Source organism: Barbus barbus, assembly GCF_936440315.1.
Source record: "Barbus barbus genome assembly, chromosome: 46".
Lineage (NCBI taxonomy): Eukaryota > Metazoa > Chordata > Actinopteri > Cypriniformes > Cyprinidae > Barbus > Barbus barbus.
This window is the reverse complement of record NC_136724.1, coordinates 22,560,119-22,575,398: the sequence shown is the minus strand read 5'-3', so window position 1 is coordinate 22,575,398 and position 15,280 is coordinate 22,560,119. Positions and strand designations below refer to the sequence as shown.

Sequence of the window (15,280 nt, the reverse complement as noted above, 5' to 3'; positions counted from 1 at the left end):
AGGTGGAGGAGTATTTGCAGGTATTTCTGTCCTCTGTGCAATTTAACACTGCTCCAGTTCAGCTTTCATAGGTGTAACTGATGACAGTAATCCCACAATAAAAATCAGAACAAACTGTTCAACTGCGGCATTTACAGTATCATCTTTAATAGATGCAAGAGGCCAAGAGCAGAGCTGAAGATTGGCCAATGCAATCAGAGTCCACAGCCAGAGCTGAGCCTTTATACTCAAGACATTTACGATTAAAACTTATTCTATTTTTAATGTGTTTTTTATTCTGATAAATTATCTAAAAATATTAAAAAATATATAATTTTACTTAGAAAGCAACACTGTATAAGATATGAATTTTTTTATTTTATCTTAATATGATATATCTGAAAAAAAAAAAGGCCTTTTATATTGTGACAAGTATTTCTGGAGAGAAAGTTATAAATTATAAAATAATATAAATTAAAAAGAATTTAAACAGATTTGACCTTGATCTATGACATTGATGAACAAAATAAATATTGAAATGCCCGCATTATCTTAAATTCTCAGATAATAAAATAAGTTAATCAAATTTCATGTGCATTTATTAATTATCGACTTGATAAGAAGTCATAATTAGTAGTAAGCAAGCTAAAGTTAAAATTTACTACAAATATTGTTTTACTGTCACTTTTGTTTGATTTAATGCATCCTTTCTGAATAAAAGTATTCATTTCTTTATTTTTTAGATAAAATAACAAAAAAGGATCAATTTTCTTAGGCAGTAATGCTGTATAAGATTAAAAAAACCAAACAAAAAAAACTAGCCTTTATCTTGCAACGAGAATTTCTTAAAAAAAAAAAAAAATACAAAATTGTAAAAATTTTGTAAAATTTTGTGTCTTGTTTTCTGCAGAAAACAAGACACGTCGAGAGTCGTGAAAACACCAAAACAGCTCTGAAGTGGCATTTTCCTTACACAAATCTAAATATTAAAACCTAAACCCACCTAAAACATTAACACTAATCTACTGCTTCGTCTGCTATTTCTTAAGTAGAGTTCAGATCAGAATATCACACATGTTGTGGTGATTGACCCATGTTCATATGTGTTGACTCTCAGCATCTGGAGGACCTGTGGCGTGATGCGCGATGGATGGTGGTCCTCCAGTCGGCCCGGTATAAGCATCAGAGCTCTGGAGTGAGTCTGGGCTGGATAATAGACTTCTCCAAAGAGAGTATTCCAGAGAAACCAGCTTCCACTTCCTCTCAGATGGACTACCTGCCCTCACCGAGTCCGTCGCCAGAGAGCACACGCAAACACAACGGTGAGAGAGAGCACAGATCACAGAATCACCAGACCGTGCTGCAGGCGTCACGTTATCAGATCATCAATACAGTGCAGCTACCAAACACTCATGTCAAAAGTTTGGAAGGTTTTCATTGTTAATGGATTTGGAATTACATACATCAGGGACTCACACATTTTTTTTTCAGCCAAATACCTTTATTATTAGGCAAAATGTTGTGACTATATATTTATATTGCTATAAAATAGTAATAATCCACAATTATTTCTTAATCCAAAAATAATAATAATAATTACAAAATAAAATATATTGCTATATTGAATAATTACTGTTATTATATTATAATATTTTACTGTGAAATAAAAATTTTAGGAAAATAATATTTTTTTTACATTACAACTAAAATTTTGATACTAATATTTATGGCTGTCTTTCTTCATTTCACAACTCATGCAGCGCATATATTTGTTTAATTAAATCACAGTTTTTGAGGTGTTTTATTTTGATTAATAATCAAGCCCTGTATTAAACTAAGAATAGTTTACTGATATGATTAATTGTGATTTAAAAAATTTGAAGTAAATTTGAACTGTGATGAGTTAAGGTACAGTTAGTCATCTTACAGAATCACAAAGAGTTTGGCTGTAATTGTAGACATTGTGTTGTTTTGTTTTAAAGCAAAATTTAATTTAATTATATTTGCATAAATATTTAAAAGAAAAGTCTTGAAGAAATTTTGGTCTCATTATTAATCATTCACCCTTGTATTAATTCAAATCTAAATGCTTTTTTTTTTTGCAGAATACAAAATTATTATTATTTTATGTAGTAAAATGTATTACATTTTTATTTAATAAAATACATTTTATTTAAATTAAGTTCATTTATTTATTTTTATTTTACAGTCGTTTAATGGGATATAAGCTCTAAAAAGTACAAAAGGACAAAAACACCATAAAGTTGCCCATTTAACTAATGCACTGTATCTCAGTATATAAGCATATATCAGCCTATCAGCCAGGAAGGAAAACAATATCAATAAATAATGACTTAAATTAGGGTCTGTTCCTCATAGGAGTTTTGTAATACTTTTTCATCCTTTTTTTGAGCTTGACCTCCTATGGTCACTGTGAAAATATAACAGTATACAGGTTTGAAATGTGACCCTGGAGCACAAAAGCAGTCTTAAGTCGCTGGGGTATATTTGTAGCAATAGCCAAAAATACATTGTATGGGTCAAAATTATAGATTTTTCTTTTATGCCAAAAATCATTAGGATATTAAGTAAAGATCATGTTCCATGAAGATATTTAGTAAATTTGCTACCGTAAATATATTAAAACTTCATTTTTGCATTGCTAAGAACTTCATTTGGACCGCTTTAAATGCGATTTTCTCAATATTTTGATATTTTGCATCCTCAGATTTTAGATTTTCAAATAGTTGTATCTCAGCCAAATATTGTCCTATCCCAACCAACCATACATCAATGGGAAGTTTATATATTCAGCTTTCAGATGATGTAGAAATCTCAATTTCAAAAAAATTTACCCTTATGACAGGTTTTGAGGTACAGGGTCACAAATAACCTAAAGGTGAGTAAATGACAACGTGAACTGCTCCTTTAAGTAGTCTCTCTTTCTGGCTTTCCCCAGATTTCCACGGTCTGTCGGACGAGGATAACTCATCGGAGGTGTTCCTCACCACTGATAGCGAGTACAGCTCCAGTGTGGCCCAGAGCACCAGAGAGCTGGACCTGCTCCCGCCGTCTCCTACCAGCTTCAGATCCGTGGCGTCCGCACACCCTTCCTCCTCCTCGCAGTCCTCTCCTCAATCCTCACAGCCGGACGTGCTGCAGACCGGAGGAGGGATGAGCAGACGCGAGCACATGAGCGCCTTCGACAGCGACTTCATCCTGCCGAGCCGTCAGATCGAGCTGCTGCGGGTCACCGAGAAGAGAACGGCGCTCTGCGTCCGCACCAGCAGTCTGGAGTACCCGCCTCCCGTCTCCATGCCAACCACGCCCACCAGCTCCTCCAATCAGAAGCGCTGGACACGCCCCTCCTCCTTCGACCTCTGCCTCGCCGCCCCTGAGTCCCGCCCCGTGCCGGTGCGCACCCTATCAGAGGACAGCGGCGTCCAGCGACTCTCCGCCCACTCCGCCGGCTCTCCTCACCGGCCGTGCCACAGCACACTGAGAGTTTACCCACAATACCGCACCGGCTTACCCAAAGACACCAGTGTCAAAGTGAGTGTGTGTGAGCTCACACACTAATCATCACAGTAGTGGATGAAGCTCAGGGTGCTTTAGTGTACATTTCAATTGCATTGGCCCTACAGGAAGTTGAATTGGAATTTGTATAGAAATGACAGTAGGAGGAATTCAGTTCAAAGAAATTTAACTGCAACACTCACAGAGGAATTTTAAATTTTCATTATAAGTGACCCTGGACCTCAAAACCAGTCATAAGTAGCACGGGTATATTTGTAGGAATATCCAACAATACATTGTGGGTCAAAATTATTGATTTTTCTTTTATACCAAATCATTAGGATATTAAGTAAAGATCATGTTTCATGAAGATATTTTGTAAATTTCCTACTGTAAATATATTATACTTATGATTGGTTTTGTGGTCCATGGTGACATATTTTAATTAATTATGCCTGTTTATTCATTGATTTGCTCTTTTGACATTGCTCTAAAATTTCTCTGAAGTTCAGTTTTGTCAAAATAATTAATGCAAACAACCAAAACACATTTAAAATGCCATTCACAAAAACAAAATGCCAAATGCCATATTGTTTTTCCCCCCAATAAAAATCAATGTTTTAATTTAAATTATATTTAAATATAAAAAAAAATAGTAAATGCAATTTTTCTTGTTTTAATATAAATGTATTGGTTATATTAACTAAATTCTTGTATTCTCAAAAATGAAGCATTCTTATTACGGACTATTATTTTAAATTATTATATGTAAATGTAAATTATTATATATAAATATGAATATAAATATATATCATTTTAATTAAATACTTAATACTTTTACAAAATATTGAAATAAATATTGAATCAATTCCATTTATATGTATTTGAATGTTTTTGGAAATATTCCATTTACCCCAGAAATCATATTAATTTTATGTGACTTTTATTCCATTTTAGTATGTTATGTTATGTTATGTTATGTTATGTTATTCAGGGTTATTATAGTTAACTAAAACCATGAAATAAAATTAACTTTAATTGAAATAAAATATTAAAAAAATATATTTAGTCAAAACAGTATTTCTGATTTTCATTTAGTTTAACTTGATGTACCGAAATAATTAAAACTAAATAAATAATAAATAAAAACGATATAAGCACAATAAATAAAACTAATGAACATGACCAAAATAAAAAGAGATAAAATTGCTAAACTTGAACTAAAATGTGATAATATAACATACAATCTAATTAAAAATATTAACAAAAACTAACAGTATATGAATGATACAAAGATAAACTATATTATATTATATTGTATTGTATTATATAGATTTATAATATAATTCTGCATTCTGTTTGCTACCTCTATTCAAATTCAGAAATGTTAAATAATCAGTTTAGTTCTGCTAAGTGTAAAGTTGCTTGTGAGTTACTGGCATAGTGCATTTGAGCATTAAGACACCTAACCATATTTTATCACTGAATAGACAGTTTAGTCTGCTGATTCATATGTGTATGTCTGTTTGTAGTTACGCGTGACTCCAGAGACGTCGGCCAAAGAGATGGTTTGTCTGGTGGTCCAGGAGATCAACACGGTGTGCCATCACCTGCAGAAAGCAGCCCAGCAGTGCACCTGTGCCCCGGGTCAGTGTGGATACCCGTCCTGCGCGTCTGAGGTGTGTGTGTACGGCAGCGAGCAGCTCGAGCACTTCGGCCTGGTTCTGCTGGTGGAGGGGAGAGAGAAATGGCTACAGGACGATTTCTGCCCGCTCACGCTACAAAACCCATGGACTCGCGGCAAACTCTGCGTCCGCTTCAAAGAGTATTCACCACTCGCGCTGCAGTACAGCAGAGCCACGACTGTTTGATCGTGCAAACCTGTAAATACACACACACACACACACTGGCTGAAGTGCATAGACTACTGCTGTATTGCTACTTGTTTGTTTCATTTTTGAATCACCTCACAAGGTCTTAAAGTTCATGATTAGCTACACTGGGTTTTATTAATGCTAACCTTAGGAGAAATTCAACTTCAAGTGCTGATCACTCACTAATAAGAGTTAAAGTCAACATGAAATCAAAACTTATGTATAGTTCATCAGTGCACATTATTTTTTTAAGATTTTCATAATCCACCCACTGCTTTATATATGTAATGCATAAAATTGATCGAAATGACAGTAAATACAAATATAACTATTTATTAAAAATAAACGCTGTTCGTTTGAACTTTCTATTCATCAAAGAATCCTGAAAATAAAACGCAGCATGGTTTCTACAAAACAAGTTGAAGCAGAAACTGTTTTCTACATTGATAATAATCAGAAATGTTTCTTGAGCAGCAAATCAGTATATTAGAATGATTCCTGAAGATCATGAGACACTGACTGGAGTAATGATGCTGGAAATACAGCTTTGCATCACAGGAATAAATGACATTTTACAAGATATTACACTACCATTATTTTAAATGGTAATAATAATATTCAACAATATTACTATAAAATGTACTGTAGTTTTGATCAAATAAAAGCATCCTCGGTGAGCAGAAGAGACTTGAAATTTAAAATTCACAGTTTCAGGAAAACAGCTAGCAACACATTGAATTAAACATAAAAGTAAGAAAGTAGAAAGAAATGGTATATTCTTGTAAAATATACTCCAATAATCTTACATTGAAACTTCGAAAAAATAATTTTTTGCAGTGTACTAATGTTTTTCTCTACGAAATAAGCAACTTTTCTAGGAAATTCATCAAACGACTGAGGTACATTGGCATTTCATGTTGATTTGAACTCGTTACATGGATAACATCAGCATTATCACATGACACTACAGTTTGACTTTATTTGCTCATTTGATTTAGTGCCACTTGAAGCAGAAGTTCAGTCTGGACAGACGCTCTTCCATATGTATTCAGAAGTGAAATGTTTACAGCTCGCTAACGGTGGTTTGAAATCACCGAACAGACGTTACGTCATGATTTTTGGTCAATGCATTCTTCCTCAGGATAACGTTAAACCCTTCCACCAAATTGTACACACACAGTGCCGGCAGTCGGACTCATCCAAACTGTGAATACGCCATTGGGATTCTCCCATGAGCAAAATACACTGAACGTTTCTATAAGCGATACACTTGGGAACGAGTCTACACTGAAAGCAGCACTGGAACTGAAGCTTTATCCAAATGAGTGACGATAAACCTGGCTTTGATTGTTTGTGGACGGACACGTTGGACTGAACAAACAATACGGGGCCGTAGCCGTAGAGTTTGACTGACTCTTCCTGTTTCTAACATTCATTCGTGTTGCTATGAGTAGCATTTGAGGAGCGGTGACTTTTGTTGTAGTGCGGTGAGTTTTTTCTGGATATTGTGTTTACTGTCTCTGTTTGAGGACCGATGGACATGCACGAGTGCGAAGTAAACGTTTTGGTGCAATAATATTTTACACTGTAGCTCGGAAGTGGATTACTCTTCCAGATGAACGTTGATTTGTGGAATCATGTACAAATACACAGTCGAGCTGATGCACAAGCGCTGTTTCAGATGATGTGTGCTCTGGCATGAGACGTAAGACTGTTTGTGTGTGTGTGCATGTTCCTAGCATGAGCTCATAGTCTTATGGCTGTCCATTTGATGAAAGCATAGTTTTGAGCAGCTGCAGTGTGTGTGTTTGTAGTTTACTACATGTATTAATGTGAGCGTTTTATTTACAGCTCCAGCAGCTATTGTCTGATTCAGATTCAGTCAATTCCTCCACGCGTCTCATAATACAGTCGGGTAACAGATAAATTACATTAATTGTCTTCTTGAAATAGATTTTTAACAATAGCTTTTTTCAATAATTATATTTTTAAATCATGTTTTATATATGTACTCCCTTCAGTATATTGCCCATAATCCTGAAAAAACATCCACCAATCAGAGGAGATGCAGTTACCGTGGAAACAATTTCATAGTCAACTTTAAGTATACTGTATTTTATGGAAACTGTTTTTGCCACGGGATGAAAAAATAGACAGTTAACTTCTCACAATTCAGACTGTTTTCTTGCAATTCAGAGTACAAAAAAATAGAATTATGAGATAAAATTCTTTTTGAATAACGAGATATAAACTCAAAATTATGACTGTTTCTTGGAATTCTGAGTAAAAAAAAATTAATAGCAAGATATAAACTCAAAATTTCGACTGTTTTTGTTGGGATTCTGAATAAAAAATTGAATTGCGAGATATAAACTCAGAATTCTGACTATTTTCTTGGAATACCTGAGTAAAAAAATTAATTGCGAGATATAAACTCAAAATTCAGACTTTTTTTTTTATTCTGAGTAAAAAAAAAATTAATTGCGGGATATAAACTCAGAATTCGGACTATTTTTCTTGGAATTCTGAGTAAAAAAAATTTTACTGCAAGATATAAACTCAAAATGTGTACTATTTTTCCTTGGAATTCTGAGTAAAAAATTGAATTGCGAGATATAAACTCAAAATTCTGACACTTTTTGTTTTTTTTTGATTCTGAGTAAAAAAAAATAATAATTGCGAGATATAAACTCAGAATTCCGACTATTTTTCTTGGAATTCTGAATTTGAAAAAATGAATTTCGAGATTTTAAACTCAAAATTCTGACCTTTTTTTGGAATTCTGATAAAAAAAGAATGGCAAGATGTAAACTTTTTTGTAATACTTTTTTCTCGCAATTCCAGTATACATCCCACAATTCTGACTTTACATCAGAATTAAAAATAAAACTGCTACGTTTGACGTTTTATCTCATAATTCTGACTTTGTTCTCACAATTGCAAGTTTTCATTTCACGATTCTGATTTTATATCTTGCAATTCCGGCTTTATGTTTCACAAGTCTGAATTTTTTTCTCCGAATTGTGAGAAAAAGACAGAATTGTGAGATAATTGCTCCCCGGGCGCCGCAGCATAAATGGCTGCCCACTGCTCCGGGTGTGTGTTCACGGTGTGTGTGTGTGTGTGTGTGTTCACTGCTGTGTGTGTGCACGTTGGATGGGTTAAATGCAGAGCACGAATTCCGAGTATGGGTCACCATACTTGGCTGAATGTCACTTCACTTTATAAAATGTCAGTTATCTTAAAATTGATAATGTCATTCAAAGTGCTTCATAGGTAAATATCTTGAGCTTGTATTCACCATATTTAAAACCCTTTGACTTCAGGACGATGAAGGTGAAAGAACAAGAATGCAAATTATTTCTGTGCTTTAGCACTCTTTCCTGCAGCGCTGTATTCATAAAGATCTTGTGATTTCACATCAAATGGACAGAAAATGGACCAAAATCATTTAGTTGAATTTGAAACAAAATGCTTTTATAAAACAAGCAAAAACCAGCAATAGAGAGATTCAGGCATGTTAGTTTGAAAGACCCTTCACATCTTTTCTCTTCATTCGTGCCACTTTTCTTCATTATTTTTGAAGTTTCAGTGTGTTTGAATCAGCATTTTCAAAAGTTTCAGATCAGATTTATTTTCATCTTTTTGAACAAAATGAATATTTTAAGCAAAGATGCATCAAATCAATCAAAGTCAATCAGCACAAATGTTTTCAACACTGATAATCAGACATGTTTCATAAGCAGCAAATCAGCATATTAAAATGATTTCTGAAGGATCATGCGATACTAAAGACTGGAGTAATGATGCTGAAAATTCGGCTTTGATCTCAGAAATAAATTACACTTTACAATATATTGCAAAAGAAAATAGTGATTATAAACTGTAATAATATTTGACAATTTTTCCTGTATTTGTAATCAAATAAATGCAGCTTTGGTGAGACTTGTTTGAAAAACATTAAAAACTCCTCAAACTCTTGAGCGCTAGCATGTGAAGTCAGTTCAAACCAGTCGTCGTTTAGTGCAGATTTGTCATTTGATTTGATATTTCCTCTCTAATCCAATGACTTTCAGAAGCGTTTAAGTGTTTAAATACCTTAGAGCTGCTGTGATCTGTTTTTAGTGAAATAATAGCCGCTCTCTGATTGACTGAATCCACACTGAGTGTCTCACTTCTGCTAAGTAAAGTGTGGGAAACACTCGACAAACACACACGCACACACACTCTCTCTGAGAGAGTCCTGCTCACACAAACAAACATGCACAACACAAACTGGCAGACCACACACACACACACTGGTATACAAGCGCTCCCTCCCTCACACACACACACACACACACATTAAAGTGCAGTGGAGCGTGTGGAAGACCACACACACGCTGCACCTTTAAGGCCATCGCTGTGACGGTTATCGAAAGTAACCTTAGAATTGTAGCAGGGTTCTCACACCTCCTAATTATACCGTGTAGACTCCGGGAAGACCTGCGCTAAGTTTAGCCCTCTGCGGATCTGCAAATACTGTTAGCAAAACATTCCCAAAAGACCCTGAATGGATGTGATTCACGGCTGGCCTGCGTCGCGCTGGAGCTCTGCTGCACCACTCGGAGAGCTCTCAGCCGCTGAAGACGCACTAATGATGCTATAAGCTTGATCCAAAAGGTTAGCCGGCATAATCGAGCCAAAATCTAAGGCAGCATTGCATGGGTGTCTTTAGGGAGAAGACGGTGCCCAAAATGCATTGAAACAAGCTGATCCATCCAAAATGTTGAATATAAATTTTTCATTTTTATTATTATATTTTATAATTATTTATTTTATTTGCATTTTGTATATTGCATTTTGTGCATATTAAGTGAACGTATTGAGTGACAGCTTATAAATAGTTATATATAAGGTGAATTATTCAAACATACTTGATTATTAAACATTAAAAATGTTTAACATTGCATTACTTGATTATTAATACTCAGTAAAAAAGTAGTACAATTAGCAAAACATTAATTTGCAGTAATCAATATGATGAATTATTTATTTTTAATATATTTTATCTAATTACTTTTGTGTGTGTATATATTTATTCATCTTACATTCTTAGATTAGTCTCTATTTATGCATCTAACAACTTGCTATTATTGTATTGCCTTTTATTATTATATTAAATCAATTAAATATATAATAAGTATATAACAAATTAATTAAATATACAATAAAATATATTTAGATATTTTGTTACTGGTATATGATGTAATTTATTAGTAATAAATTACTAAATAATATGCTGCTTCATGACAAATTATTAAAATGATTTAAAAAGTAGTTTTAAGTTTAACATTACTACGTAGTGCACTTTTTAAAAAGTGTGTTAAGAGGCATGAAGGTGTCTCTCTTTAAGCACACTTAAGTGGGCATTTATTTAATTAATATTCTATTATAAGCAAGTTTTCTACACTTTTAAGACTTGAAGTATGTTACAAGTGCACATTCAGTCAATGAAGCGCACTTCTGTTTCACAAGGCTGTGCAATCAGACAGTCAGCACTAACTTCATCTTTTCCTCTTTCTTTGTACCAGTATAGCCACACATACAGTAGTTTAACACGTGTCAGCGTGAATGTAATTATAACTAGCCTAATTGAGGAGCTCATCACTAGGTTCACCCTCTATCTTTAAACCGCACAAACCGCAGCCTGTTATTCCCATCAGGGCTCTGATTACAGGCCGAATGATAACAGACGTACTTCTGCATCCGGTGGCCTGAAGATGGGACTGTAAGACTATATTTGATACGAACACAGCGTCCTCTGTGCATTTATAGCATGAAACGATCTGCAGAAATGCATCTGGTTCACCTGTTCTATGCTTATTGTGTGCGTTTGTGCTGGAGTTCGAGACAGAACCCCCCTCTGTTCGAGACCCCCGGGGGCTGTAACCCTTTAAAGCACCTATAAAACATTTGGCAGGAGCGTTTGAAGTTTTTATGAAGCGCTGCAGTATTGTTCCCCAGAGAGACGGCGCACTCCACTGGCGCCTCACTGCCCTCATACACTGCCAGAGCGCGGGAGGGGAGCCGCACACATGTGTGTGTGTGTGTGTGTGTGTGTGCATAGTTCTGTTTGTTCTTTCTTACTCTGTGTGTCATAGATGGAATGAAAGTGTGTTTATTTGTTGCCATAGTCTTTCTGTGTCGTGAAGTTGGGGAGTGTTTGGCTGCGTTCACACTGAACCATTCTCGTCTCCTCACACCAGATTGTTGCGCAATGTTATCTTAGTATTGTTAACATACTGTAATATTTTTTATTCTTATTTTGGATTTGTTTTTTTCTCTTTTTAATGTTAAATAAATTTTTTGTTGTTTTTGTCATTTTTATTTATTTTTTTATTTTTTTTAATGTCTATGTAGCTTTACAGGTAAAGTGTTAATTTTATGATGACTGGTCATTGGCATTGTTTTTCAAATATAATCTAAATAGCTACATGTCATCCTGTACTATTTTAAGATTAACTAAAGATGATTATAATAATATAATAATATTGTACATGCATAATGATAGATGATTAATCTGAAGTGTCCTGCATATATTAGAAATTTTTGTGTGTGTGTGTGTGTGTGTATATATATATATATATATATATATATATATACACACACACTCTTTAGTACCTCATGATTATCGATTCTTGGGGTCACGATTCGATTAAAAATCGATTCACGTTTTTTTGATTGTTAATCACGACTCGTGATTGTTCATCAAATGTTTTGTGCACACTGGACGTCAAATACAGCAGTATTTTGACACAAAAACACACCAGTCTATAGAATGGGTAGCCCTGACTCAAGAAATCAGTGTTTCCTATTAACTATTAGCGTCCTAATACAAAAATATTTTACACATCCCATTTGGCCGAATCTGAATACCGTGTTCGAAGTGGGACATTTCAGCTTGGATGTTCCCTCTTCCAACCTCATCTGTAATGTGGCATAAATACGAGATGGGAGGAAGAAATATATTTCAATGCTTTCTCTTGCAATTATATCGTTGAGTCATTATATAAATTGCTGGCATCAGGGAGCTGTTATTAATATGCAGGGCATTTGAAATCGCTTTTGAATGCGCACTCGATTTGCGATCACAGGTATTGTGTGTATACTATGGAGCGGCAGTACTTACCACACATTTTACAAGATTAGATGTTTGTCAGTGGTGCTCAGGATCTGTAAATCATTCGCCATCATCCTCAGTCATCTCTCTTTATTCTGTTTATGTCGTAAGTGAACTTTTATGTACTGTAATGTAACAGGCTACCGCTAGCAAGCGGCTAACCATATCCCTTTAGTGGGTCCGTAAAATGCGTTATTTGTTTTACATTCCTTTCTGAATATGGATTTACTATTTGGGTACATCCCTACTTCCCATAATAACAAAAGATCAATAATCAATTAATATAATATTTTTCCAAACACTTGCCCTCGCTGAAAATGGGGCAGGCAGGATGTTTTTCCTCCTCCATTGCTGTTGCTGCATGTGAGGTGTGCTCTCGCAGTTGAGTTCTGCCTTTTTTGTTCTGATAACATCATGCTATTATTATTATTTTCATCATATTAACAAAAAAATTGATTTTTTGACATTTGTGAATCAATGCAAATTGCTAGAAGACTGAAGACTGAATTGCGATTCATATGTGAATTGATTTTTTCCCCACCCCTCATATGTGTGTGTGCGTGTATATATATATATATACTGAACAAAATTATAAACGCAACACTTTTGTTTTTGCCCCATTTTTCATGAGCTGAACTCAAAGATGTAAGAATTTATCTATATACACAAAAGGCCTATTTCTCTCAAATATTGTTCACAAATATGTCTAAATCTGTGTTAGTGAGCACTTCTCCTTTGCTGAGATAATCCATCCACCTCACAGGTGTGGCATATCAAGATGCTGATTAGACAGCATGATTATTGCACAGGTGTGTCTTAGGCTGGCCACAATGAAAGGCCACTCTAAAATGTGCAGTTTTACTGTATTGGGGGGGTCCGAAAACCAGTCAGTATCTGGTGTGACCACCATTTGCCTCACGCAGTGCAAAACATATGATCAGGTTGTTGATTGTGGAATGTTGGTCCACTCCTCTTCAATGGCTGTGCAAAGTTGCTGGATATTGTCAGGAACTGGAACACGCTGTCGTATACGCCGATCCAGAGCATCCCAAACATGCTCAATGGGTGACATGTCCAGTGAGTATGCTGGCCATGCAAGAACTGGGATGTTTTCAGCTTCCAGGAATTGTGTACAGATCCTTGCAACATGGGGCCGTGCATTATCATGCTGCAACATGAGGTGATGGTCGTGGATGAATGGCACAACAATGGGCCTCAGGATCTTGTCAGATATCTCTGTGCATTCAAAATGCAATCAATAAAATGCACCTGTGTTCGTTGTCCATAACATACGCCTGCCCATACCATAACCCCACCGCCACCATGGGCCACTCGATCCACAACGATGACATCAGCAAGCCACTCACGCACACGACGCCATACATGCTGTCTGCCATCTGCCCTGTACAGTGAAAACCGGGATTCATCCGTGAAGAGAACACCTCTCCAAAGTGCCAGACGCCATCGAATGTGAGCATTTGCCCACTCAAGTTGGTTACGACAACAAACTGCAGTCAGGTCGAGACCCCGATGAGGATGGCGAGCATGCAGATGAGCTTCCCTGAAACGGTTTCTGACAGTTTGTGCAGAAATTCTTTGGTTATGCAAACCGATTGTTGCAGCAGCTGTCCTGGTGGCTGGTCTCAGACGATCTTGGAGGTGAAGATGCTGGATGTGGAGATCCTGGGCTGGTGTGGTTACACGTGGTCTGCGGTTGAGATGCCGGTTGGATGTACTGCCAAATTCTCTGAAACGCCTTTGGAGACGGCTTATGGTAAAAAAATGAACATTCAATTCATGGGCAACAGCTCTGGTGGACATTCCTGCAGTCAGCATGCCAATTGCACGCTGTATATATATATATATGTGTGTGTGTGTGTGTGTATGTATATATCTTTAGGTAATTTGAATGTTTTATGTAATATCAGTTTTAGTTTTCAGGAGAAACTAAAAAAAGAGAGAAAAATACTTCACTTTTTTTTATATATTTTATTTCAGTTAATATTTATTTCAAGTAACACAAATGTTGTACATCTTACAGTTATACATACAGGAGCCAATCAGAGAAGGCTTTTTGCATTTGTTTTCTCTCAGGTTGTCTTGTGCATGTTGTGTGTGTGTGTGTGTGTGTGTGTGTTCACACTCACACTGCAGAGTCTAAAAACAAACGCCAGCAGCGCTTAATCCACTGGAGCCAGACTGTGTGTGTGAGAGTGTGTGTGTTCATTATTTCTGTTAATATAACACTAACAATCATTCATAAGCCTGTGTTCGGAGCCGGTGGGTATGTCCTGGATGAGACACAACAGCTGGAGTGGACGTGTGCACAGAGTGATGTCAGAGCGGCCGTGTGTGTGTGTGTGTGTGTTTGTGTGTTATGTTAAGTTGAGCGGTAGCAGTGACATGGCAGTGAGAACAACCACCACATACTGTTGAATTAAGCACGCTTCAACGACTTCAAAAGACTTCAAAGACACACACACACACACACACACACACTGTGCCATTGTTTAGAAATATGATTGGATTGATGGAGTGATGAACAAAACTGAGTTAAAAGGAGACTGCTTGTGTATATATCTTTAGTAACACATATATCCAGAATTAATCCACACACACACACACACACACACACAGGTTTACCTAGCTCTATCCGTCTGTCTGTCTGTCTGTCTGTCTGTCTGTCTGTCTGTCTGTCTGTCTGTCTGTCTATCTATCTATCTATCTATCTATCTATCTATCTATCTGT

The 15,280-nt window shown here is 35.9% G+C and overlaps 1 protein-coding gene and 2 gene segments (V, D, J or C); 2 read left to right on the top strand and 1 right to left on the bottom strand.

The window, feature by feature from the left end:
• Positions 1-15,280, bottom strand: part of LOC306864845 (Ig kappa chain V-III region MOPC 63-like) — a 684,433-nt gene that overhangs the window by 387,768 nt on the left and 281,385 nt on the right.
• The window catches only part of LOC306864846 (Ig kappa chain V region K29-213-like), a 764,502-nt gene that overhangs the window by 469,800 nt on the left and 279,422 nt on the right, over positions 1-15,280 (top strand).
• LOC306864840 (uncharacterized protein) lies at positions 1,103-5,706 on the top strand. Its single transcript, XM_079409102.1, has 3 exons — positions 1,103-1,301; positions 2,939-3,531; positions 5,028-5,706. Exons 1-3 carry the CDS (start codon positions 1,130-1,132, stop codon positions 5,364-5,366), a joined length of 1,104 nt encoding a protein of 367 aa, XP_079265228.1. The 5' UTR covers positions 1,103-1,129; the 3' UTR covers positions 5,367-5,706.